The 25,196-nt window shown below is 62.1% G+C and overlaps 5 protein-coding genes across 5 annotated transcripts; 2 read left to right on the top strand and 3 right to left on the bottom strand.

Moving 5' to 3' along the window:
* Positions 1–971: 971 nt before the first annotated feature.
* Positions 972–5,703, bottom strand: MNEG_3344 (hypothetical protein; the record flags this gene model as incomplete). Its single annotated transcript, XM_014048183.1, has 10 exons — positions 972–1,041; positions 1,106–1,260; positions 1,571–2,105; positions 2,521–3,096; positions 3,411–3,496; positions 3,956–4,135; positions 4,414–4,518; positions 4,759–4,887; positions 5,045–5,141; positions 5,369–5,703. Coding segments are annotated over 10 exons (2,268 nt in total), but the record flags the coding sequence as incomplete, so codon positions are not given.
* Positions 5,704–6,499: 796 nt separating this feature from the next.
* Positions 6,500–7,899, bottom strand: MNEG_3343 (Peroxisome assembly protein 10; the record flags this gene model as incomplete). The annotated part of the gene is made up of 2 exons (XM_014048182.1): positions 6,500–6,973; positions 7,150–7,899. 2 exons carry the CDS (start codon positions 7,897–7,899, stop codon positions 6,500–6,502), a joined length of 1,224 nt encoding a protein of 407 aa, XP_013903636.1.
* A 7,385-nt stretch (positions 7,900–15,284) lies between these two features.
* On the top strand, positions 15,285–15,807 carry MNEG_3342 (hypothetical protein; the record flags this gene model as incomplete). Its single annotated transcript, XM_014048181.1, has 2 exons — positions 15,285–15,374; positions 15,628–15,807. 2 exons carry the CDS (start codon positions 15,285–15,287, stop codon positions 15,805–15,807), a joined length of 270 nt encoding a protein of 89 aa, XP_013903635.1.
* Positions 15,808–18,140: 2,333 nt separating this feature from the next.
* On the top strand, positions 18,141–19,290 carry MNEG_3341 (hypothetical protein; the record flags this gene model as incomplete). The annotated part of the gene is made up of 3 exons (XM_014048180.1): positions 18,141–18,459; positions 18,752–18,852; positions 19,117–19,290. 3 exons carry the CDS (start codon positions 18,141–18,143, stop codon positions 19,288–19,290), a joined length of 594 nt encoding a protein of 197 aa, XP_013903634.1.
* Positions 19,291–20,251: 961 nt separating this feature from the next.
* Positions 20,252–21,818, bottom strand: MNEG_3340 (hypothetical protein; the record flags this gene model as incomplete). Its single annotated transcript, XM_014048179.1, has 2 exons — positions 20,252–20,361; positions 21,587–21,818. The coding sequence occupies 2 exons, from the start codon at positions 21,816–21,818 to the stop codon at positions 20,252–20,254; spliced, it is 342 nt and encodes a 113-aa protein (XP_013903633.1).
* Positions 21,819–25,196: the final 3,378 nt, after the last annotated feature.

The following is a 25,196-nucleotide window of genomic DNA, read 5'->3' as shown; positions in this document are numbered from 1 at the left end:
GACTGCAGCTGCCATCGCGCGATGCAGCTGGCGTGACACCAGCTTGGGCACCAGCAGGGGTGCACCAGCGGCCGCAAGGGCAGCTCGGGGCCGCCTAGGCAGACCCAGCAGGCGTCCTCTTCAGCCTGGTACCGGGCGCAGTAGAAGAAGATACCAACATTTAATATGTTTATGCCTGGTCCGCGTGCTGTGGGCGTGCCAAGCAAGGGGCCATCCCAGAGCAACCGTGATACGGTTCCGCACCCGTGTCCACGCCCGCGTGCACACCTCAGCCAACAGTGCCACTGTTCTCCGGTGCTTCCGATTTCCGGCCGGCAACTCCAGTGGGCCCATTTCAGAGGCACCTCTAAGTGGCACTGCAGGTGTTGATCAAAGCGCGACCAGCGGCCTGCCAGATTCAATGTAGGTATCTAAGAATGGCAACGGTTGTGGGTCGCACTGCAGCAGTCAGGCGATCTCCGCACAGATCGCGGGCGAGAGGATATTTTGCGGAGTAATGCAAGGAGGCTCGTCGAGGATGCTTGGCAGTGAATGTGTTGTATATGCCAAACACCAGTCGTGCTTTCAATTTTTGTAGCGCGTGCTGGCGTGTCTAAAACAGGGGGCTGTGGCGACCCTGGTCGCTGACGACCTTGCCTATGCCCTTTGGCCGGTGACCTCCTTACCCACATGCAACATCAACTCACAGTCGCGTTGCCAGATCTCATCAAGCGTGTGGTATGTTACTCAGCCTGCAGTATCCCATATCGACGATGCATCATCACGGCCGCACGTCATGACAGCAGACTGCGGCAGAAAACAGCTGCAACGCACTCCACTTGCGCCTGTCACCATCAGCCACCTTTGAGCGTGATACATGAAATCAGGGCAGGAAAAAATGGTCGTGTATGCGGCATCAATGTGGATTGATGCCGGTGCGGCATCAATCCACATTAATGCCGCACCACATGACAAAACCCCCAAGCTGTGACCTGCTGCAGTGACTGCTGCTGCTGCTGCTGCTGCTGCTGCTGCTGCTGAGGGGCAACCGCTGCGTCACGCCTTTTTGCTTTTCAGCACTGCCCCGGGGAAGTGCCTGTGGTGGAACTCAAACGACAGGTCCAACAGTGTCCCCGCCGCCGCCGCGCGCTCTGCAACCATGCAGGCAAGGCGGTTCTGCGCCGCCGCGCGCTCCAGGGCACCGCAATCCCTGGCGTGCGCGTCGTCTTTGCCATGATCCGGGTGCCACACCAGCGCCAGCGCCTTGAACATTTGCGAGGCCTGGAACAGGGGACCCAACACAAGTGTTTTGATTGGGTGGGGCAGCAGGGTATGGGAGGCAGAGCGAGTTGTCAGTGATTGGGTAGGGCTGGGGGGGCTCGCGACGTAAATCAAGAGGTCTAACACCCAGGCAGGCGACAAAAAAGCGGCCCTCATTACTCTGCAACCAAAGATGCAATGAGGGGAGGCCGTAAAAGCAGAGCCAAACCACCGCAGACACAACAATTCATGCGAGCTGACTGCTCGCCCCTCGCACTCGTCGCGCCCTGTTGCAGGCGCCCCTCGCAGCGCTGCCGCAAGAGCGCCGCACCTTGGCCAGAGAGGCGCTCGCAGCGCCCAGCACCGCTGAGGGTGAAGCACCCTTCATGTCCACCGACGCTGCGTACTGCTCGTACCCCAGCGGCTCCGGCCGCGTCAGGATGTGCAGGGACCCGAACCGCTGCTCGAACCGCTCCCGCTGCCCGTTAAACGGCAGCGGCGGCTGCGCCATCACGCCGGCCGCGGAAAGCGCGACGCACATGTGCATCATGCCCTGGCACAGCTGCCGCGTAGCCCCCGCCTGCGCGATCTGCATCTGGTCCGATGCAAACGCAGCCCGCACCGCCGCCAAGCTCGGCACCACCGCCGCCGCCGCCTGTGTGCCGCCGCCGGTCCCGCCGCTGGTGCCGCTGCTGGTGCTGCTGCCAAGGCCCTTGGGCGCCGCGAGGCCTTTTGGGCCCTTGCCCTGCAGCCGTTTGCCCTTGGTGCCTGCCGTGGCGGCCTTGGCGGCGGCCTCGGGGCTGGGGCGCGAGGACGCAAGCAGGCGGCTGTCGTGCTCTATGACACCATTCAGGTAGTCCATGTACCTGGTCATGGGGTGGGTGGTACACGCGTCGGTCAAGGAACGAGACGCGGGACGGGGGGTGCTTTCGCACCACTAGCTGGTCCCAGAAGCGCCCGTCCCTGCATGGCCCGTCGCCCTGCTCAAATCCCGCAGCCCTTCAACGAAGGGCCCCAACCTTTGCGTGACGACCGGCCCGCGCGCCTGTGACAGCTCTCTCCAAGCCTGGTTTGCCTCCTTTGTTTGCCCCGCCTCCCATCAATCCCCTCCCCCCCACACACGCTCCCCCCACACACACACGCATGCACGCGTGTGCGCGCGCGCGCTCGCACACACACACACACACACACACACACACACACACACACACACACACACACACACACACAAACACACGCGCGCGCGCGCACGCGCGTGCACGTGCACCCCCACACACTCACCAGTACAGCATGGCGTAGTCGCGCGGCTCGTACAGCTCCAGCTCAAACCCCATCAACAGGTGCGCCGCCACCACCCGCGCCGTCTGCCGCTCAACCCACGCGCTCAGCGGCCCCAGCGGCCCCGGGTACTCGGCTGCCCCGCGCCACCCCCAGCCGGCCGCGGTCGCGGCCGAGCCAAACGCCTCGCTGCAGTCCGCGTTGACCGCGTGCTGGTACAGGTGGCACCAGTCCTCCAGCCCGCGCCGCAGGCGCCGCCGGTGGCGCGCGGGGTTGAGCAGGACGGCCTGCACCCAGTTGCCCACCGCGATGAGCGCCTGCTCCGTGAAGAGCTCCGCGTCGTCCCCCAGCTCCGCGCCCGGCGCCAGGCAGCTCGTCGCGGCGCGCAGCATCTGCGGTGACGGCGCCCACGGCTGCTGCGCGGCGGTCATCGGCGGCGGCGCAGGCGGCGCGCCCGCGGCGGCGGCGGCCTGGTCGAGGGTGGCCTGCTGGGCGAGCTGGAAGTGCAGGGCGGCGCGCGCGACGGCGCAGGGGCGGGCGGCGCTGAAGGCTGTGACAAACTGCTCCAGGGTCGGGAAGCTGGGGGACGGGAGTAGGAGGAGGGGAAGTAGGTGGGTGCAACTAGGTTGAGCTGCAGGCAGAGCTGCAGGCACAAGGTTAATGCCAGGCTACATATGGAGGGGGGCCCAAGGTGGAGGCAGGTGTAGGCTGCGCACCACACTGCATGTAGTGTCACATACTCAACAGACACACCCTTCGCTTTTGATGTACTCCAAGGGGGTGCTGGGGCCCAAGGAGACCAGGTCGCTGCAGCTGAAAGCACAAGACACTGCCTCTGCCACGGGCACGTGGCCTCAGCGGGAATGCCGCTGCTCATTCCAGCGCTTACTCACTCGCTCACTGACGTGACGCGGCAGGCGCGCATGAGCTGTTCAATGAGCGACTCGAAATAAGAGAAGGCCTCGTCACGGGTCACGGCCTAGTGGTGGGTGGGGGGGGGGCAGGAGCGGCCGGGCTGGGTGAAAGGAGAACTTCTGCGCCACACCGCCACGGCGCGCCGTGATGGAGGGATGATAGGTCACCCCCAAACAGAGACCCCTGAGCAGCAGCTAACACAAAGAGATGACACATGTGGCTTGTGTGTATTCGTTACGGCCAAAGGTTTGGAGTGCTTGCAGGCTTGCCTCTTATGGCTCCACTGATCTACACACTTTCGCACACGCATGCACGCACGCACACACACTCACACACAAACGCGCGCGCGCGCGCGCACGCACGCACGCACACACACACACACACACACACACACACACAGGCAGGCATGCACGAACGCACGCACGCACTCACGCACGAACACATACTCACACAATCGCAGCACACATGATGTCCACACATGCCTAATTTCCCCCAGCCCCTCTGCACTTATCAGTTTGCCCACCTTGACCACACGCGGCGGCGACGGCGGCGCCAGGTGGCTGTTGAGCGCCGGGTCAAACCCTAGGGCAGCCCAGGCCTCCTCGCTTCCCTCTCCCGCAACTGCCCCCAACCCAGCTCCAGAACGCGCCGCCGCCAGCTCGCTGGCCGCCTTGACCAACAGCTTGTGGGCTGCGTCCAGGTCCTGCAGAAAACAAGGTTCGTAGTGGCGTGTCTGACCGAGCGCTCAGATCACAGGTGGCGCAATTGCATTGAAATCAGCTGAAGTGGGCAGCAACCTCCTGCAAGTGCTCCGGCGCTGGCAGACCGCTAGGAGCGCTTGCAAACACGCCTGTTAACGTCAAACCACCGCCTCGCGGCATGCCTGAGTGACCGCCTATCATCAGCCCTGGCCGCAGAACCCCACTCGCGCGCCACCCCAGATGCTGCACCCAGACCAGCCAGCCGCGGCCGGCGCCTCACCTGCTTGCTGCGCTGGCGGATGCGCACCACCGCCTGGTACAGCAGCTTGCGCAGCTGCAGGCGGCTGAGCAGCGCAGCAGACAGCCGGGCGTCCAGGTCGTCGGCCTGGAGGAGACAAGGGGGTGCGGCGTCGCATTGCGGGACGGAGGGCCGTCACGGGCGGGTGTGACGAGCACGGCGGTGAGCGTGGCTACAAGAATGCAATTTGAGGCGCGCGGGTGTGGATAGGTTCGCTCAATTTGTAAAAGTGGTTGCTATCGTTTATAAATGCGCCAGCCTGTATGGGGCTGTGCCAGCGACCCTGCGCATCGTGCCCCAGAAGTCACGGGCCCCGGGCAAGCTCACCGCCTTGGCCCCCGACGAGCGCGCATCATGTGCGTCCGCTGCCAGTGCCAGCGCTGCCAGCAGCTTCTCCGCGGCTTCCGCGTCCTCCTCCAGCGGCAGCCCTGTTGAGTGGCACATGAAGTCCTCCTCCTGGGGCGGGGCCAGGGTTTGACTCCGTAGAGGTGAGATTACAGGAGTGGCGCTGCGGATAATGCAGGCGGGTGCCGTGCAAAAATCAGTCGCCCTCGACGGGTCGCTGCCTCTCCGTCCATCCTGCTCAAGCTGCCCCTTTGCCCTGAATGCACACCTCACAGACGCAGCCCTGCAGCACTAGAGCATTGACCTCCTGGCACAGCGCTTGCAGCACGCGCGCGTAGGCGGCCATCGTGGGGTTGGTAGCGAGCCTGGCGACGGGGATTGTGGGGGGTGACAGAGGGCGTGTGAGGGGCACAGCAGAAACAAGAGGCAACGGCGGGAGTGAGGCCCATCCGCAGCGCAGTGAGCGCAGTGAGCGCCGAAGCATGGAGCACAAGATTGCTAGGATTGCAAGCAGAGTGGCCACACTGTCACGGCTCAACCCTTGGTTGACCGAGGGCGTCTCCCTTCACGCACTGCTCGCCCGCACGAGCACCTGGGTATCTGCATCATGTGCAGCGAGCTGTACACAGTCTGCGCCAGCGCGCCGCCGACGTGCCAAGTGGCCTCGAGCGCGAGCAGGTGGTCCATCCAGGATACCAGCTGCGCTTTGCTGAGGTCGAGCGGCAACGGTCGCTCCTGCAGTGGCACCTTGTCGACCTTTGGCCGCGCCCCGGCGTCCATCTTGGGGTTTCCGACCTCCACGGCGCTCATGGCCTCAAATAGGCTGAACGTGCTGCTCTGCACCATCTCGCCGACCTCGAGTTGCTCGCAGGCCGCCGCAAGCAGCGGCCCAATATTGACAACATCTATGTTCGGGTCTGTCGACATTGCTCCTTGTTCCACGCGCTTGTGCTAGCGATCTGCGGAGGCCGCCAGGCCGAACAAAACAGGGCCCAGCGGCTATCGGCCCTATCCAGGTGGATGATCGATGCTTTGTTACTATGGCGCGCCAAGTATCCAATTCAGCCCAATTTGCAATGGCTTGTACGCGTGCGGCAGACCGACACGGGTGAGAGCAGTGACAACACTTGTCAGCTTGGGTGACACAACAGCGCCTTCTAGCTGGGGTTTGCGACCCTCTTGCGCCATGCAGCTGCCGTAAAAAATCTTACCAGTGTTATCGATCCTGCCTGGGGTACTGCTGTGGGTGGCAAGGAGGGAGGCCCACTGCTTGACTGACGTTTGACCGGCATGAAATGTGGCACAAGCCTGCGGCGCAGCAGAGCGAGTATACGTGATATAGTACTTCACAGATTGCATCACGCACTTTTTAACAAACCTTGTGCCTGCAGGCGATGCAGGAGTGGCGGTGTGAGGTATACATCACCTTGTGTACGCGCTGTCAACCTTACAAAAGGCTACGCACCTTGATGCTTGGTGGCAGCTTTGCATACAACGCACACGTATGGGCAAAAAATTGCTGTGAAGATTGCATAGGAGTACAGTGGAAACGATGTGTTGGGCCAGGGATCCAGCCGGGGAAAAGAGATCGGGTTCAGCAGGTACTAGCAGGGCACTGGTGTAGCTGCATAAAACAAACCCAATGTGAGCTCTCTGCAAACACCACATGTACATGAACGGCAATGGAGGTGCGCTGTGTCGACGAGCGCCCCCTAGCGGCGCCTCAAAACTCTGAATGGTACACGCACACCAGCTGCGGCGGGATGACGGCGGCGCGGCACAGCGGGCACTCTGGCTTCTCGTTGCACCACTGCGCGATGCAGTGCCAGCAAAACACGTGCCCGCACGGCGTGCACGCCGGGTTGCTGCGCGGCGATAGGCACAGTGGGCACTGCTTCGCGGCGCCCATGATCACGCCGCGCTGCTTGCTGCCGCCGCCTGCCACAGCAGCAGCGCCGCCGTCTCCCCTCCCTGCCGCCGCAGCTGTTCCCGCGGCACTGATCCCAGCTGCAATCGCCGGCCCCGGGTCGGGCAGCAGCACAGCGTGCTCACCCTGCCGCGCCTCCGCCACTGCTGCCGTGCCCTCCGCAGGCGTGCCTGCCGCGGCTGCCGCCTTGTGCCCCAGGAGCTGCAGGTGCGGCACTGCCTGTGAGGCTGCCGATATGGCGAGCTGCGCCACCAGCATCCACCCCAAAACCTGCAGGGGTGAACATGCATGGTAGCAGGGGCGTGAGCGCAGCGACAGGGGCAGACAGTAGGCGGAGGATGTATGTGGCCTGCGTGCGGCCAGGTGGTGCCGCCGCAACTGCCGCGCCGGGTGCAAGCCAGCAAGGGGCGCAGGCACCTCGGATGCGCGGCGCGTGCAGCCCCCACCTTGTACGACGCGCGCCGCTCCAGGAAGGGGGAGGTGGAGGTGTATGTGACCCCCAGCAGCCGCTTCTCCCAGTGGTAGTAGGTGCCGTACAGGTAGAACAGCGCCAGGTGCGCGCGCCCCACAAACGCCCCCGCCTCGCACAGCTGCGGCCAGTGCGCGGCGGCCGCGCCGCGGGCGCGCGCCAGGACGGGGCTGCTCGTGAGCCGGGCCCGCCAGCCGCCCGGCTCCCCGCGTGCGTTCGACCGCGATGCCCGCTGCTGCAGCGTGCGCGCCAGCCCCAGCGGCCTTGCAAACCAGGATTGCCAGCGGGAGAGGCGCCCGCCACCCTCGGCACCGCCCGCCGCATGCCGCTCGCTGCCTTCATCGCCGCTGCCGACGGCTCCGCTGCTGCCGCGTCCCGCGCAGCTCTGCTGCTCGCCATCTAATCCGGCATCTGCGGTGCTACCGCCAAATATGCCCACCGATCCCGCGTCTCCGGCGCCGCCCCACCCCTCGCCGGCGCGTGCCCTGCCCAGCGCCGCCGCGACGCGCTCGGCGATGTACGGGCCACCGGCCTGGAGCAGCGCCAGCGCCACGCGCGCCGCGAGCGCGACGGGGCCCCGCGCGTCGAAAACGGGCACGCCGGGCAGAGACCGCGAGGGCGGGCCTGCAACGGCTGCAGCGGCGCCGGCCGCCGCCTGACTGATGGTCAGGGGCGGGCGGCCGGCCATCTGCAGGATGTCGCAATACTCCTCCCCCAGGGTCTGCATGCCTGCGCCGGTGGTCAGGAGGTAGTACAGCGCGGACGCCACCAGGCGGCACTCCCTGGATGCAGCGGGCGCGCGGAGGACGTCTGGCAGGTTTAGTGGGTCGTTTTCAGCACAGGCCCTTGGGCGCAGCCAGTGACGAGGGCCGCGGCAGGCTGCCGCTGTTTCACGTCCAATCATACCCGCCTGCTTCACGCCCATGGTTGACCGCCTGCACACCGCCTCGTACAAGCGTACGCTCCCGCCCCTCTGCGGCTACGCGGCCCTGGGCTCGCCTGGCGTACTGCATCGCGGGGATGGGCCCCAGCGTCCGCATCACTGCCTCTTGCACAGCGTCCAGCAGCTGCTCCAGGTACAGCCCATCCTGCGGGCGGAAATTACGCCAGCTGGGGTAAGTACAGTGGGATTGCTGACGCAGCGCTGGGGGCGCAGGCTGACAAAGTCACTGCGCTGCAGGATGCGAAGGCGCGCAGTACCTTCTGAGCCGCTCGGACGACATCTGGCTGCGGTGCCAGAGGCCACAACAGCGCCCGTGGTCCCTGAGAGGCCAGGGCGGGCGCCGCCTGCATCACTGCGCCAAGCGCTCCTCGAGCTGCCAGGCCTGACAAAAGCAGCACCCAAGGCCACTGCACATTAAATCCGCAACGATTCACACACGCAGAATCAGCTCGTCCTTATGCGACCTAATTCCTAACCTAATAACTGCGTGGACATTCCAGCCGAGCCTGATCTTGCACTCACAAGACTTGCAGTGTGCCAGACAATGTCAAATCGCAATGAACAGCGTTGTTTATGAGCCGTGTTTGCATAGGTACTAGGGCGGACCTATCCCGGATGCTTGCAGCACGGCAGCTGCTGCGTCACCAGGCCGGGCCGATCTGGAGCCCGACACAAGCACGAGCGGTGCCCGCGCTGCGGTTGAGGCGCTGCGCCTGCAGTGTCGCGTGCAATAAGCCAATGGCGGCGCTACTGTTTGATGGCGCTGAGTCGCTCGAGGCGTGGCTGGTGCGGGCATGTGGGGGGCCTGGCGAGTTGCCTGCGACAAGGCCAGCAGGAATGCTGCGTGGCTGGCCGCAACACGATATGAGAAACCTGCATATGGCAAAACTTGAGCCTGTTCTGAACCCCCATTGCTGGCGCAGCTCACAAGCGCAAAAAACACAACTCCGCTTGCGCGCGCCATCCCAATTCTGTTTGCACGCGCCACTGATCAGGCGTCCCTCGGCGTTCCGACCGACAACTACGGCCGCGGCAGCGCCAAATCGATCGCAGACCTCTTTGATGAGGTAAAGCAAGCAGTGCTTCAACGGGCTGAGCCAGTACGCTCTCCAGGACCACACGCTTTTGCTTGCAGATGCGCAGGAGACTAAACGCCACGCACCCCCACAACCTGGTGCTGAACGCGCTCGACTGAGCATACATGATTTAAACTTGACCTCCGGCCTGCCTCTCCACGCACCCGTGCACCTGCAAGGTGGTCAAGGGGGAGAGTACCCTGCAGCTGGTGGAGGGGACACCTGCCAGGTCGGTGTCCGTCGTCACCCTGTTGGTGACCAACATCATGGGTGAGGTGGGCAGCTTCCCTTTGTGCGGCACCAGTGACGCACGCTGTTTCCGAGTCTGCATGCGCCTGATCTTGCTTACAAATGCACTTGGTCATGTGCGGGGACAGCTATCCCGGCAGCCTGATCGTGTTGCAGCAGGATTATGCAGTCGCTGTGCTCGCAGCCGCGAAGTGCTCACAGCACCCGTCCATTCACCCCCCGCCCCCGGGCCGCGGGGGCCCCGCACATCCAGGTGCTGACGGAGGCGCGCCAGTGGCTGCCCGACGGCCGCGAGCGTGAGAGGGGCCTGCCGCTCTCTGAGAAGCTGCTGGCCGGGGAGGGCTGGCGCGAGGGTGCGGTGCGGGCGGTGGCGGAGGAGCTCGGGTCCGCGCTGGCAGACGGCTGGCACGAGCAGGTGCGCGGGCGCACGATTTCGAGCAGGGTGCCAGCGGCCCAGTCAGGCATCCTTGGTGTGAGGAGGGATTGACCGGCGTCAGCGGCCTGCCGCATTCGTCCGCATGTGGCAGTTCTGCAGGTGCAAAGTTGAGGCAGCCCAGTATCCCACACTAACAAAAACGCCCCCCTCTGACCAGACAAGAACCATATCAACCCCTACACACGATGCGCTCCACTGCCACGCCCCTGCCACCTGCATTTGCAGCTGGTGCTGGATGAGGACAGCTACTCCTGCTCTTCAGAACGCCTGCAGTCACCCTCCTACCCTGGCCTGACCACGCTCTACACGGTGCACCGCGCCACCGCGTCGCTGCCCTGCCTGCCTCAAGGGCCGTTTCAAACCCAGGAGACAGCGCGCGGCGGGAGGCTGGTGACGTGGTGGGAGTGGAGGTGCACGGCTGCCGCGGAGCTGCCCGGCGGGGTTGGTGCCGGCAGAACTGGCGGCAGATAGGTGCACGTGATTGCTGGGATCGTGTTGCACTGCTGTGTGTGTGCTGTCATACAGAGTAACGACAGTGTTTACACGCGCCGATGATGAATGCTCTGTTGGTGCGTTGAGCTGCGCGTGCGTGGCTTCCAGAAGAAAGAGGGTGGTCAACACAGGCCCGGGGTTGATTTGAGGCATGGCATTGTGGTCGCAGGATTGTCGGGCAGCATATGCATGATAAAGGGCAGCGCAGTACGGGGCGTCTCGGTGTTTGACAGCGGAGCAGGTGGCCTGCGGATTTGGACCAGCCCGCCTGTGACAGGGCGTGCTGTGCCATGCAGGGTGGCTATTAGATTGCATTCCCCTTTGTGTCAGCCCACAACAGTCAATTGTGCATTGTGCATACGAGTGCGCACGCACGAGAGCAAAAGGACAGCGTGCGCCCCGCGTTGCAGTGCACTATGGCAAAAGGCACTGAACGCGGTGTCGGAGGAGGACACAACAAAGGTCGCTGGGCAGCACGCGTGGGTAGCTTGGCTCTGTTATGTTATACATATCTGCACAAATGCCTGTGCATGGGTGCTATGCACAGGAATGTGGCTGCAAGCTCTGGCGCGGAGGAGAGTGAGGCCGTTGCTCCAGGCGGCCGCACGGCGGAGCAGGAGGGGCCGCGATGAGGCGCTTGGGGGTGGATGAATGGGCGCCGACGCCAGCAGTATGGCATCAAGCTGCCTCTCCCAAGGAGATCCTTCGAAGCAGGAAGTGTGGCAGGACACGACATCACCACATGCAGCCCCGGTTTTGGCCCAATACCAAAGCAGCCGCCCGTAAAAACGGGTAGCGCAAGGCTCGATTTCAACGCATGCACAACAAGCCTTTGACCCCCCCCCCCATACACACACACACGCACAACACCACCGAGCCCCGCGCCCGGCGCCGCGCAAGCCGTTGCGCAGCAAACAAGCCGTGCGCACGGGCCAGGGCACTCAATCAGGAGCAACCAAGCGCAAGGGCTGCACCTGGGCCTGGTAGCCCTAGCGCCCCGACCGGCGGCCCCCCGGAAGGCGCGGCCCAAAGGAAGGAGGGTCCCGCGACGCAAACGGCATCTCCAGGCCGCCACCGCTGCCGCCGCCGCGCCCGCCGCCGCCCTGGCCACGCTGCAAAATCGCCAGCGTTGGCTGGCGGCGCGGGCCGCCAATGATGCTGCCCGCAGGCCGACCGTGGGCATCCGACACACCCCACGCTCCAAAAGAGGGGGGGAGAAACATGGGCGGAGGCGCAGCCAGGATTTCCGGTGGCGGGGCCCAGACCTCGGCGCGGCACACGGGGCAGATGTGATCAATCTTGAGCCATTCATCCACGCAGGCTGGGTGGAAAAAGTGGCCTGGGGTTTGGTGGGTTTTTTGGAAGGGGGGGGAGTCAACACAGGGGACGGTTGTCTTTGTGCGAACAAGCTGAACTTGAGTGCAGGCGGCAGCAGCGAGCAGCACCAGGCGACATGAGTGAAGGAGCAGAAAGCACGCCCGGTCTCAAGGCACAGTGTGCCGACAGGGCTGACGTGCTGGGCAACCGCACCATCCTCTGAGCAATCAGAGCATGCAGACAACAGCTGAGCCCAAGCCAGGCGGCCCCCACCGCTCACCGCAGGGCAGCTGCTTGACGAGCTGCTCCTCCTCAAAATCGTCACAACACACCGCACACGGCTCATCCTCAAACGCGCCCGGCGCCGACGCAGATTGTGCACCCGTTTCTTGCTGCGTTCGCCGCGCCTGCTGCTGCTGGTTCTCGTCCGCAGCCGGGGAAGCCGCGGAACAGGAGAGCGGTCGATCCAGGAGCTGCGCATCTGCGTTGGGCGCCGCAGCGCCTGCGTTCGGCAGCGCAGGTGTCCCAGCGTGCTCTGCAGGGGCAGCATCCGCGCCTGGGCTGTCCCGCCCCGCTGCAAGGTCGTCAGCCGAAGCAGCCGCTGGGGCGCCGCTGCCTCCGCCCGTGTCGCTGGCTCCAGCGCGCCGCCTGGCGCGCGCCGCGTCGCGCACCGACGCGTACTGCAGCACCGGCAGCGCCTCGATCACATCTGCCGGCGTGGATAGCTTGCCCGCTTGCCAGGTGGCGGCGGCCGAGGGCTGCCCCAGGCGCGTCTCAAACCGCTGCGCGAGGCGGCATAGGCGCCAGCAGTGGCAGGCGCCGAGGGCCGTCATCAACATGATCAACATGGAGAATGTGATCAAGTACACCTGGAAGATTGAAGGGGTGGGCGTGGCATGAGGTGAGACCCGGAGGCAGCGCGCTTGGCGGAGAAGAAGCGCGGTTCAGCGACAGAGAGGACGGCGGCGCGCCGCTTCCAGGGCGCACTGCAACCCGTCTGCACGGCCCCTGCACCGTTTGCCGGAGCGCGCCAGAGGCATCACACCTGCGGGGGCAGCGCCATGGGGCGCCCTTGCTCTTGAGGCGCTGGCGGTGGTGCCGGCGACGGCGGCGGCGGGGGCGGCGGCGGCGGCGGCGGCGGCGGCGGCGGCAGCAGCAGCGGCACGGACACCGAAGCTGGTGTACTGACAGCGGCTGAGGCTGCAGGGGCCGAGGCTGCGGCGAGGTCGTTCAGCATGCGGCGCGGCGCGTGAAGCGCCAGAAGCTGGGACATATCGTCCAGGGCCCCGTCTTCCATAGCCGCCTGCCATGGCGCCGCACGCACGCTCCACCGGCCGCAGCACGCGCCCGGAGGCGCAGCGGCAGCCGCGAGGCATGGGGAGAGTGCCACCCCCGCACCGAGGGCCAGAAGCATGTATGCAGCGAAAGCCTGATGCATCATTTTGTACATTCCTGCTGGATTGTCCATGGTTGAAAGGTGTCGAATGTTGAAAGGCGGTGCAACGGCGGCGCAGCAGTGCGTGAGGTGCGAGTGCGAGCGGCAAACAAGGGCAGCACGCCCCATCAGGCGTCGGGAGCTCTACGCCCAGTGATATTGCTGAAATCACGAGGGGGCACGCCCACCCAGCCAGCGGCCCTAACGAAGCTGACCTGTGCAGCAAACACGCGATCTCTATCGTGTGAAAGCAGCGGTGCCTTTTAGTACAGCAATCACATATTTCTGCGTGCAGAGCAATGCGCTTCGCTTAACGCTGACGTGCAGTATGCGTCATCACGGTAAAATGCCTGAAGCTCATCATTTTCTAATAAGCCAGTCGAGACACCAACAGGTGAAATCGAATACCTTGTATACGGATCAATGTACTTGCCATGAGACACGAACAGTCTCTCGCCGGGCGACGGTTGCAGAGGCTGGCTGCATGGTAATTCAACACGACGAGCATTGGCAAGCAGCAAGAGCCGCAAAAAGCGGATGGGGTGTGCCTGCCCGTGCCTGACCCACCATAACCCTTGGGGCACACTAAAACCTCTGTGCAGCAAGCGGCAGGCGGTTGTCTCTGTGCTGTACGGGCACAAAACAAGTGTGTGACCCTAGTTGCGGCGGCTTGCTGACACGGATGTGATGCCCTATGGTTTCAGTCCTTGAGGAACCTAATTTATTGATTGCAGAGGCTGCCGCTGAGGCTTTGTATGCTCAAGCTTCCGGAAGCAGGCGGAAGTACCATACTGGCAGCAACAACAACACCGTCATCAGCAACTTTGAAAACTTGACGGTTGGCATGTACGTGCATTTGCATGCACTTTATTTCTTGTGCAGCAGCTTTTGTTCTGGGATGATGTGCGTAGCAGGCCCTGGATCTCGGCAGTTTGTGGTTGTCATTTGGGCCACCCCACCACAGCAGCTGCAGGTGACTTGCGCCTACGTGCTGACGGTCAGCATATTGTGTGTGTGCGTACTGCTCTCTAGATGGCAGTCCTGCAAGCGCTGGCAATATCTTGGGAGAATTGATGATGGCAACATCCTTGCTTTTCTCCTGCGCCGACCTGAGACCACGGCTGGCATGAATCGTTACCTTGTGGACTCGGCCCTTGCCGCGACGCGAGCACCGATCTGTGCACGCTCTCCATCCATGAGTGGTGTGGGCTCAAGGCAAACAAATGAAACGCGCCGTTTGAGGTGTGAAGACAGGAGGTGGTTTTGGCCCGGCTTTGGCAGGTGAACTTGCGGCCAACCCTCGGACTTGCCAATGGGTGGGCACCGCTGACACTGGCAAAGTGTAAAGGAGTATGCATGTATCATGCCCTGGTTGAATCGCCGGGGCGCACAGGTTTGCGACCCTTGGATATCCGATGCATGCAAGGGAAATTGCCGCGGGGTTCGTGTTGTGGCGCTTCAAAGCGAGCTACCAGCTCGGGCTTCAACTTTCTCGATTCAGAAGCAGCAACGAATTGGCGCCATTACCCATGATCATCACGCACGAGCAAGCCCTGAACAACACCCCTCTCAGCCCGCAAGAGCGGCGGCACTACATAATACTGTGCATGGATATCATGGACGGATGCTATCGCGGACTTCATTACCTTCCGCAGAACACGCCCATGTCCGAGGCGTCGATGGACCTCGTCCTCAACTTGTGGGCGATCAGCGACGGTGCTTTATCTTCACTACGGATAATATCCTGGCATCCAAAGTAGATGTGATCATCTCCAGCCTCCGGCTGATGCTCATGATGCGGGGCGAGCTGCTGCAGCTGGCGGCGCTGTTGGCGCGCCCGGCAGGTGAATGCACCGCATTTCGTCCTGTCTGCCACCTGTGGCCAAGCCCATTCGACTTCTGCCACCAATTCTTCGTCCCGATTGGCTTTAAGCTTGGATATTGAACCCGTGTATTCAACTGATCTGTGTGTTTACACATTCGTGATGTGTAAGCAGGCAACATCGCCAACTGCTGGCAATGATATGTATGTTGCAACATATCAAGGCATGTGCGTCATCTTGTCATGAGGCAACTCCTTGCCCTGTTCAAGGTGGCCTTTGAGGCAGCGGCTTTGTGCGTACTCATCTGCACCCCACTTGCGATTTGCACATTGACAGGCCACATGCCAATCGTGATGGCGCACATCATCGATGAATGGGGGGTGCGCATGGTGGTGCTGTTGGCCCTCGGGCAGCAGAAGGCGATGCTCCAGGTGAGTACAGCTTGGCTCCGAAGCCGTGCAAACCGATGCTTCAATCCCAGCCTCTGAGGGGCTGCATGCCCCACACAATATATAACAATGCATGCCAGAGCCAGGTTTGTGCTGGACTTCGGTGCTGTTGAAGGAGGGCTTATCCTGAGCCCACCTGGTGCTCCTGCTGGTGAAGCAGCTGTCCGTGACAGCGCTGCTAGCCCAGTGTGTCCTACTGGCACGCACTATCCAACTTGTCCACCCACCAAAACAGCCAAACGGGGGCGTACTGGCGGCGCCCCACGTCAACGCGGCGCTGCAGCGGCTGGAGGGGCTGGACGTGGCCCGCCCGGCGGAGCCGGAGGGCATCGACGACACAACCGATGCAGCCGAGGTCAATGCCGCCATCGAGCGACTGGCGGCCACGTGCGTGCAGCAGATGCCGCAGGTGTGAGTGATAGATAGATAGATAAGTTACTCATACCATAGCACCACTGCCATCGGCCTCGCGCTCATCATCAGAGCGGACCTCCTCATTCCCAACCTTCCAACGGATCTGCCAGCAAGCATACACATAAGGGGCAACAATATCAGCAAGCACAGAGCCACCAAGAAAATTAAAATCAAGCAACTTGTAAGCTTTCTCTTCAATCTGCATCTGCTGCATCATATGCCAGCAATCAGGCGCCATCTCGTCCTCCAGTCGCCGCCACAGCTCTCCACGCACTGATTCGTACTTGGGGCAGTCCAATAGAAAATCAGCAGACACTGATTCAATTCCAGTTGAGCAGACAGGGCAGCAATAATGAGAAGTATCAGAGGGGTCATTCCGCCGGCTACGGCTGAACTTCCCTGTGTGCATGCGAGGCAAGGGGGAGAGACCCAGTGTGAGAGATGGTGCGCGCCGGCATCACATCAGGCCATGCATGTCAGCCCCGTTGACGGCAGCGATTATTGCAAGATGTTCCCCGCGGCGTTGCGCAATGGTGCAGAGATTGCAGGTCCCTGCTTGCATGTGGTGCCTATATTCATAAACCTGGATGAAGCTTATTACGATATCAATTGCAAACCAAGTACCGTACGCAACACTAGCTCCCGCAGCACAGCCGTCCCCCATGTCGTACGGTAGATACAGGCACACAGCTGTATCTGATTTGCGTCAAATTCTTGATAATCTCACAGTCTGCCATCAACAGTGTGTGTGTATGAATACAGAGAGCAGAAATTCCGGAGGCTTGTCGCAGCCAGCGCCCCCGGGCCTCGATGGAGCGCCTGGCTGGGGCTGCATGCACAGCGTGTGCGTGTGCCGCGCACTGGCTGGGTGTTACGGTAGCTGCCGGCCTCCCTATTACACTGGCACTGCTGGTGGTCATCAACACCGCCTTGCCACGTCAGCTCAGCAGCAGGGGAAGTAGTGGTTTGATTTGAGATTCACACTGCCTCGGCCGCCGACACAGCCAACATGTGTGCGAGGGAGAGACAGAAAAAAGGGAGGGTTGAGGGTCCAGGTTTTAAGGGTTAGGGTTGTTTTTGCAAGTCCTGAGCCGGTTTCAATGGCTTCGCAATCTGGCTGGGCTTTGTGATGCGGCACAGTCACGGAGGGTGGGTGAGCAGTTGCAGCAAGTTATCAGCAACACGCGTGGAACCCCGGGGCAGGGGCCCCTGTGTTGCTGAGACAGGGGGCAGTGACACCAAATTGCCAGCATGCAGGCCGCAAGAATCCTTCTGCGGGCGGGGCAGCTGCCCAGCATTGGGCCTGCAGCCGCTTGCCAGAGATGCTGACTGAGGATTATTGAAATTCCATCGGACGGAGCTTGGATTACCACGGATCGCTGGCTTTCAGTGGGAAACCACGGCAGCAGGCGGGGCCACCCCGCGGCTGCGGCAGCCGCGCCAGCCACCAGCTGGCAGGTTTGGGCACCGGACTTCGTATGCGGCGACACGTTATTGGCAATCTGGCAGTATCTTTGTGAATAGAACCACCCGCATTGCAATGGATATTTTATCTGCTATACTTTGCTTGTGAAGCCAAGCGCGCCCGCAACGCCTTGGCAGCTGTGCGTGTGTATTAATTTCATTGTTCCAACCATGCGTGCCTCTCTGCCAGACATTCTACAGCAATATCAGGTGATTTTTGGGGGCGGCGGGAACATTTCCCTCCTGTTGCAAATCTGGTGTTTGACGCCCAGGTCTACAACAGGTTTCAGGGCGCCAAGTCAGGCTCAGTCTCCGTCACAGATGTCTGTTTGATGCGCAATGCATCGATGCACAAATGTAGCAGGCGGCTGCAGCCATGGCTGTGTAATGTTGCGGGGGAGGCCCTGCCGTTGAGCAAACATCTGCGGCCAACACCTGCTGAGTCCAGGTTCAGGCCTGCGCAATATTGTGTTTGAACGCTGTTGCCAACATCCGAGGGGCTGTCTTCTGGCGTAAGCTTCGTCGTCAGCAGGGGCTCGTCCCCCCCCCCCCCCAGTAGTGCACTCGCTCACAGCACCACTGTGTCTGCCCTCCCGAGTGCTCACCGCGCGGCTGCCGCTGCCGCGCCTGAGCACACCTCAACACGCCATGAGATTCATGACATGTCCGATCCAACTTACCTTTCCTCGCCGCCCCTGCAACTGGTCACAGCCTCGGAGCGATGACACAGGTGCGCCAGACCTTGGACCAGCTCAAGGGGCACTAATCGACCCGCAATCCTGTTACCCCCTCAGAATTCAATTGATATTCACGACACTTGCTTACTTGTCATCGCCTACATCACATCCAACCCATAACAACATCACCACCATGTCGGAGGCCGTGATCTACATCCAAGCGGAGCCTTTTGCGCTTACAAGGCCTGCAGACCGGCAGATCTTTCGCTCAAAGTTCATCGTGCTTGTCAACGACTGTTGGCACGTCGTCGAGCACGTCGCGGAGCCGGGCAACGATGTGCTCGATTTGCTGCTGGCCGCCTACGTGATCTCCAGCAACAAGTCGTCTTTCTCCATCACAGAGGCAGACCTGGAGCAGGCCAGCGTCGACGCGGTCATCGGCGTCCTGCGGACCATGGTGTCGCTGCGCGCCAACCTTGAGGGGGCGGCAAAGAACGTGCCGGTGCAAAAAGGTTGGTGATGGTGCTGGGTGGAAGTAGGGTGGCTGGCAGCTGGTGTTGCAGATGTTTTGAGGCAGGTTTTGGCAGACCTGAATGCAGAGGCTGGGTATGAAATGTTAGGACAACCCGTCTTGGTCTGTGTTTGTTGCAATGCATCGTCAGTGACTAGCATGTAAGCAAGCAATGTCCACCCACTCATTCGCCGCCAACCAACGCATACGCGCCGCTCACACGCACGATCAAGGCTATTAATGTGTCTCACAGAGTGTATGTGGTGTCTGTGCATTTGTCGCCCTCCCCGCAGAGTACGGCCACACAACGCGGTCTGTGATCACCGTGGTGGACGAGTGGGGCACGCGGATGATCGTGCTGCTTGCGCTGGCCAAGGCGGAGGTGGTCACCCAGGTGCGACTGCAGCTGTCAGTGGCATGGCTGCCACTGCTGCAGCTGTATGGTATTACGTAGGCGCTTGCGTCTTTGCCAAGGCCGCATTGAACGCCTGACATTGTTGGAGGTTCTGGACATTTCAGAGTTTGGATCCTTGGGTCCCGCGAGTGCCTCGCACGAGCTGCCCACTCCTCAGTGCAAGGCGGCTACTGCACCCAAACCCCAGCCACCTCGCTCAACAACTGATCATGCTGTCTGACCAATCAATCCTTCCCTGAGCAGAGGAGGCAGCTTGCGGCAGCGGACATCGATGAGGCAGTCAAGCAGCTGGAGGGGCTCAACGTGAGCAAGCCACCAGAGCTGCAGGCGCTGCCTGCGGGCGCGGGACCCGATCAGGTGGAGGCCGCGGTGCAGAGGATGCAGGCGCTGTGCGTGCAGGAGCTGATGACTGTCTGAAAGCCGGCTGCGCTTGCAAGTGAGGGTGCCGCGGCGGGGCAGCCACCGCGCGCGTGCCGTCATCGCATGTGCACCGGCGCACCTTCCCCCCCCTGGGCCCTTGTGAGCGCACAGGCTCGAGCCTGTGCGCGAGGCCGCATCGCCAGCCAATGATTGGGCAGTGGTGGCGCCAAGCAAGATACTGCACCTGCCACCTGCGTGCGTGTGCGTGCGCGTGCGCTTTTTTTGTTTTTGGGCAGACGTTCAGTAATGTGATGTTATCACGCGCAACCAGCTCGCTCCTTGATTTCTCGTGACTGCAATGCATTGGGTTGCATTGCATGGCCGCAGTCCACCCTCCGTCTATGCTCACTGCGTGCGCAAATTTGGCTGCAAATGTGTCTTTGTGGATGTGGCTGCGCAGCGTCACGCATGCGTGACGCTCGCGCTTTGCACATAATCAAGGCACCCTTTTTACGGCCAGACCCTGCCCACATAGTGGTGCTGCTTGTTTTGATCAATTCAGACGAAACAGGCGTGGTGAAGACTTGGGGACCGTGGTGAAGAAGCTCATCATTCCGCGTTATCTCAGTTGCGCAGCATCATTCTCCTTCCTCTTTTTTTGAGTGCCGCACCATCAGCAGCTGCGCAAACACATGACTGCAGATATGGCGTTTGCAAATTATCAGGATGGGAGGGAGGGACAGGAACCTTTTTATGGCCAGACAGAAGGATGACATAAAGTTGAAAAGCCAGCAACCCACTTTTACTCAAAGACTGCACCCAGTTCAAATTTAAAAAGCAGCGCCTTGTTTTTGTCGCCATGACTGCTTCAGGGACTCCCTTGACTAGGCAGCTGAAGCAGACCTTTCAAGGGCCAAGTTGGGGCACAACGATGTGGTGCTCCAAGCTCTGATTCAGGGCCCCAAAGTTGAGCTCAACCCGCACGTGCCATGAAAACACGCATTCTGGCACAAGTCTGTTACACCGAATAAATGTGCGTGTGCGCGGTCTTGGCGGTGTCAAGCAGCTGCATGCCCATGACGTCCAGCCAATCATCCAAGCGACCAGACTGCGCAGCGCCCATGATCTCTGCAAGAAAAGATTTCAGCTTGATGACACACATCAACACCTTCCGGCGTACCTCCATGCTGCCTGCACGCACGGCCTCCTCTAGCTGGCCGAGCATGAGGGACATGGCAGCTCTGGCCTGCTCCACAGCCCGCGATTGCTGCCCTGCCAACCGAATCGCCGCCGGATGGGTGGTCCCTGCCCTGTTGCTGCCTCCAATGGCTGCGCTGCTGCTGCTGCTGCCGTTTCCAATGCCAAACCCACGGCCGCTTGTGCGGCCATCAGCTGTCAGGTCGCCTCCCCTGCAAGCACGCGTCTGAGCAGCTGCCCTTGCTGCCTGCATAAATTCCATGTGCACCAGCTGCTCTGCGCTTGGCCGTGCTGACCGGCTTCGCCGCAGGCAGGCACAAACCGTGTTGCAGAATGCTGCCGACAAGTCCTCGCCTGTCAGCAGCAGCGCCACTTTGCGCAGTTGTTCCGGCTCTGGGTCGTTTGCTACAGTGCGCAGAAGGTCAGGGTGCGAGCTGCCAACTGCCAGGCCGAAGGCCATGCAACCAAAACCATAGACATCATCTTCATACCCGCCGGGTGCCCCCATCCGCGCTGCACCGGCAGCAGCGCGCTCCGGAGGTATGCACGTGAACTGCAGGCTCCCGAGGATGCTGCCCGCCCCAGTGAATGGCGCCACCAGGGCGTCCAGGTCGCCGATCACCAGGTCAGCCTATTGGTGGTGGTGGTTGGTGGTGGTGGTTGGTGGTGGTGGTGGTGGTGTGGTGGTGGGGGGGGACCGTTACCATGGCCGTTGGTCCCAGATCCAACACAAGTGGTGCAGGTGCCACAGGCTATGCAATCAAATCACGCGACAACCGGTCCGACGCCTTACTAGTGCTGCGTTGCTGGTCTGTGAAGCAAGATAAACCCAGCAAGTACCCAGCTGGCCGAGCGGCCCTCACCAGGTGGCCGGCCTCATCCAGCATACAAAGAAAGTTTGCAGCTGTGGGCAGTGGAGATGAGGTGTGCCCAGGGCAAGAGCGTCGTTGCATGCAGGAAACGCGCACCTCGAACCATGCCTGCCAGCACAGCGCTGTGCGCCCGCAAGCTGAACAATTACGACGGCCCCCGCCCAACTGCGTGTGCGAGCACTACAGATCCAGCAGTGTGTGTCCCAGCATGTCTATCTGTGTGCGAATATGCACATTGTGACAAACAGAGTGTGAATGTGCGCTCACAGCTCCAACAGCCTCACCTTTCACATCGGACATGTAGATGTTCATGGAGTGCAGCGCCTCCATCCGCGCCCACGCCTTCCAAAGCAGCGGCGCCAGCTCGTCTTCCGCCGGCCACTGCGTGCTGCGCGTGATCAAGATGGGGGCATCACCCTTTGCTGCCGCAGGCACCAGCACTGGCAGCGCCGGCAGGCTGCCGAGCGCCAAGTCCGCCAGGGTGCCATCCGCCTTGTGCATCAGTATTTGCAGCATGGGGCCTCCTACGACACCGACGCTGTAGACTGGGATCCCGACTCCGGCTGCATTCGTCGCAGAGCACAGCCGCGCCAGGTTGGCCGCCACAGCGGACAAGCCTGCCGCTGATTTGTCAGACAAGACTGAGCAGCCGCGGAAGATTATCTTCAGATAGGCAGGCAGCCTTTCATCAGACGAGGCCGCCGCGCCGGCCCCAGAACTTGAGCTGGCTGGGCTGCTGGCCACTCCGTCCAGCAGCGTGTCGGTCAGGCACACCTCGAGGAGCTTCGTTGACCCCATAGCGCCGGCCTCGCGTCTTGTGCCATGGCCAAACCGCTCAAACCCCAGGCCAGCCCACAGGCCAGCATCTGCGTGTTCGAAGGGGTTGACGTTCAGTTTGTGGTGTTTTGAAACGAGACGCCATCCGGCAGTTCTCGTGGAATTTGCATGGTGCATTTGCTGTGCACGCCTCAGCATGCATCTGCCGTATGCGCGTTGAGTTGGCCCTTTGGGAGCAGGACAGCCGCCATGCACCGCGCCAAGCAGCGGCACCGCCGTCTCTTGCACACGCACCTGGCCCGTTCAGCGGCAGAAGTGGCCCGGCGCCCTCCTCCCCCAGCAGCCGCAGCCGCTCCTGCACCAGTGGGTGCAATGGCCCCTCCTTGGCTACCAGCTCTTGGGTAGCTGTGGTTGAGCGATGAGTGTTTGTGGGCGTGGGTCACACTTGCACGATCGCGGCTGATTAAAACCCCTGGTGCTGGTTGAGGCCAACCCCCATGCGGCTGCTGTCCGGCAACTCCGTCGGCTCCCTCATGCTCCACGCAGCAGCTGCCGAACCCACCTGCAGCATCCAGCCGGCAGCAGCTGTGCAGCAGCAGGGCAGCCGTGGCTTTGACACGCAATACCAGCTCCCGTGGCACCGCCGCCCAACCGCTGCCAGCTCCGCCCGGCGCCCCAGCTACCGGCAGTTCGCAGTCAAATGCAGCGTGATTGGCCAGCACCGCAGCCTCCAGCTGCTGGGCGCGGTTCATGTCGTGGTGGCTCAGGACTGACAGCCTGGAAAACTGAAGCATATCGGCCAGACGCTGCTCCAGGACAACCTTTGCGCTGTCGCCCGCAGACGCGCCCGCCCCAGGCAGCGGCGGGGTTGCCGCTGCATCCTCCGCCGAGCCCGTCTTGCCCGTGAAGGGCGGGCGCCGCCCGGCTGCCCCCTCGGCCGCTTGAGAGGGGGGCACCTGCCCTGCCCCGTCACCGCTGAGCGGCATCGGCACGTATGCGGGTGCGGGCGCATCAGGGGGGCCGGTTGCAGTGATGGGCGCTGCTGCAGCCGCCTCCTCTCCGCCATCCAGCAGCACAGCTGAGCTGAGAGGGCGAGAGCTGCGGCGACCGGCTGGCTCCTCCCTCACAGCGCCGGATCCGCCGCTATTGCTGACTGTGCAGGCGGCTGTGGGCTGCTCGGCTGCCAGCCCGACTGTTCCTGTGCTCGGCACCTCCTGCTCCGCCGCCACCTCTGACCCCACCGCAGCTCCTTTGGGCCCCCCCGCTGCTGGCGCAACTGGCTGCCAATCAGCCTGCAGCCCGCTCGGCCCCGCTGCTGCTGGCTCAGCAGCAGCGCCCTGGGGAGGAGGTGCTGCGCCAGGGGCCGCCAGTGCTGCGGCTTCACGCGTTGCTGGCGGGGCTGCGATCCTGCCGGCGCCTTTGCCACGGAAGAGCGACGTGCCGCCATCACTGCCGCCCAGGCCGCCATGCCCTGTGCCGCCCTTCCCCTGGGCCGGGGCGCTGCTGCGATGGGCCTGTGGGTCGTGGCATGTACTTTGCCCGACGCCCGCCTCGTTGCCGCTGCTGCCGCCTGCCCTCGCCCCTGGAGCTGCTGGTGTCGAGCAAGTGCACGGCGCCGCCGCTGCTGCTGCTGGCTGCTGTCCGGGCTTGCCTGGGATGTTGTTGGTTGAAATGGAAAGATTTGTGGGGAGACGATGGTAGAAAAAGACTGCGCGACTTCAAGATTAAAGCGCAGGTGTGCCTTTTGTTGCACAATTGAAGGTGCTTTGGGACAGCAACATCAACCATCTGCTGGCTACACATGCATGATTAGATGATGCGGTGCAAGAGTGAGACGAGTTGCAGCCTCCCCTGATGTCACCCCATCCACCCACAACCCCGACCGTTGTACTGCCTTGCTGGAGATCAGCCCCACCAAAGCACATCCGCATAGAATTGTTCTGCAGCACGCACCATTTCGGAGCAGCCCCATGTGCTCCACCCTCAGCGTTCCCAGCGGCCGCTCCTCCGGTGATGGCGGCGGCAGGGCAACCTTCGCTGCCATCGGCTCACAGCTGCGCGCTCCTGCAGGAAAGGTGATGCGCCCTCACGTCAAGGCGCATGTATGGAGAGAGCTGGCGGATGCGAGTCCAGCCCGTCTACCAGCAGTCACAGCCCTTGAATTGCATCAACCTTGGCGCTGGTGTCTTGAAAACACCCCAGCCTGGACGTCGCTGCCGCTCTCCACGTCCACCCCGAACCCCCATCGTGCCCTGCCCTTTCCACATTTCACATCACCTGCAAGCCCCGCCGCCTGCCCGCCAGTTCCTGGGGGCAAGCCAACCTGGGGTGCTGACGCCGCTGCTGGCCGATGCCGCCGCTGCTGGGGGGCGCCTGGCGTTTACGTGGTTGGGGGAGGGGGGGTCTTTGTCATAGGGTACTGCTAGCACGCGTTCAGCGTTGCGGCGTGCAGCTGCATGCGGAACAAGACACTGCACGGATTTTGTGCACATGTCACCAATATGCACAAAATCGTGCAGTACATTTGAAAAAAATGACTGCACCACCATAATCAAATTCAAGCTGATCATTTGAGTGATGTAGTTTTTGAGCCGTGCACCGCTTGGACAGTCGATAGAACTCTCTGATGGTACAGCATCCATCCCCACCCCAACCACCCTGTTGCACTGCCGCATCGGACCCACTACACCAGGTTTGGCCCCTGCACCTTTTTAATTATTCCCACTACGCACCGCTTCGAAGCAGCCCTTGGTCCTCCGTCTGAGGCGGCCCCAGCGGCCGCTCCTCCTGTGGTAGTGGCAAGCCGATTTCCGAAGCACAGCCGCCGCACCGGCTTGTGCCTGTGCATTGGTACCGACAGGCAAGCGATTTCACGTGTGTTGAAGGACTCGCGCGCGTGCGTGCGTGCGTGCGTGCGTGCGTGTGTGTTTGTGTGTGTGTGTGTGTGTGTGTGTGTGTGTGTGTGTGTGTGTGTGTGTGCAAGCATGCGCCCTGCATTCAGAGGCTCCTGAGTGTCGAATCAGCATCCAAGTTCATTGCAACGATTTCTGGCCACGTGTTGATGGATTCCTTGGCCAGTCCACTAACACCAACGCGAAACTCCAAAATTGCATGCCC

Source organism: Monoraphidium neglectum, assembly GCF_000611645.1.
Source record: "Monoraphidium neglectum strain SAG 48.87 unplaced genomic scaffold scaffold00417, whole genome shotgun sequence".
Taxonomy (NCBI): Eukaryota; Viridiplantae; Chlorophyta; class Chlorophyceae; order Sphaeropleales; family Selenastraceae; genus Monoraphidium; species Monoraphidium neglectum.
The sequence above is the reverse complement of the archived record's forward strand: the minus strand, read 5'-3'. Positions and strand labels throughout refer to the sequence as shown.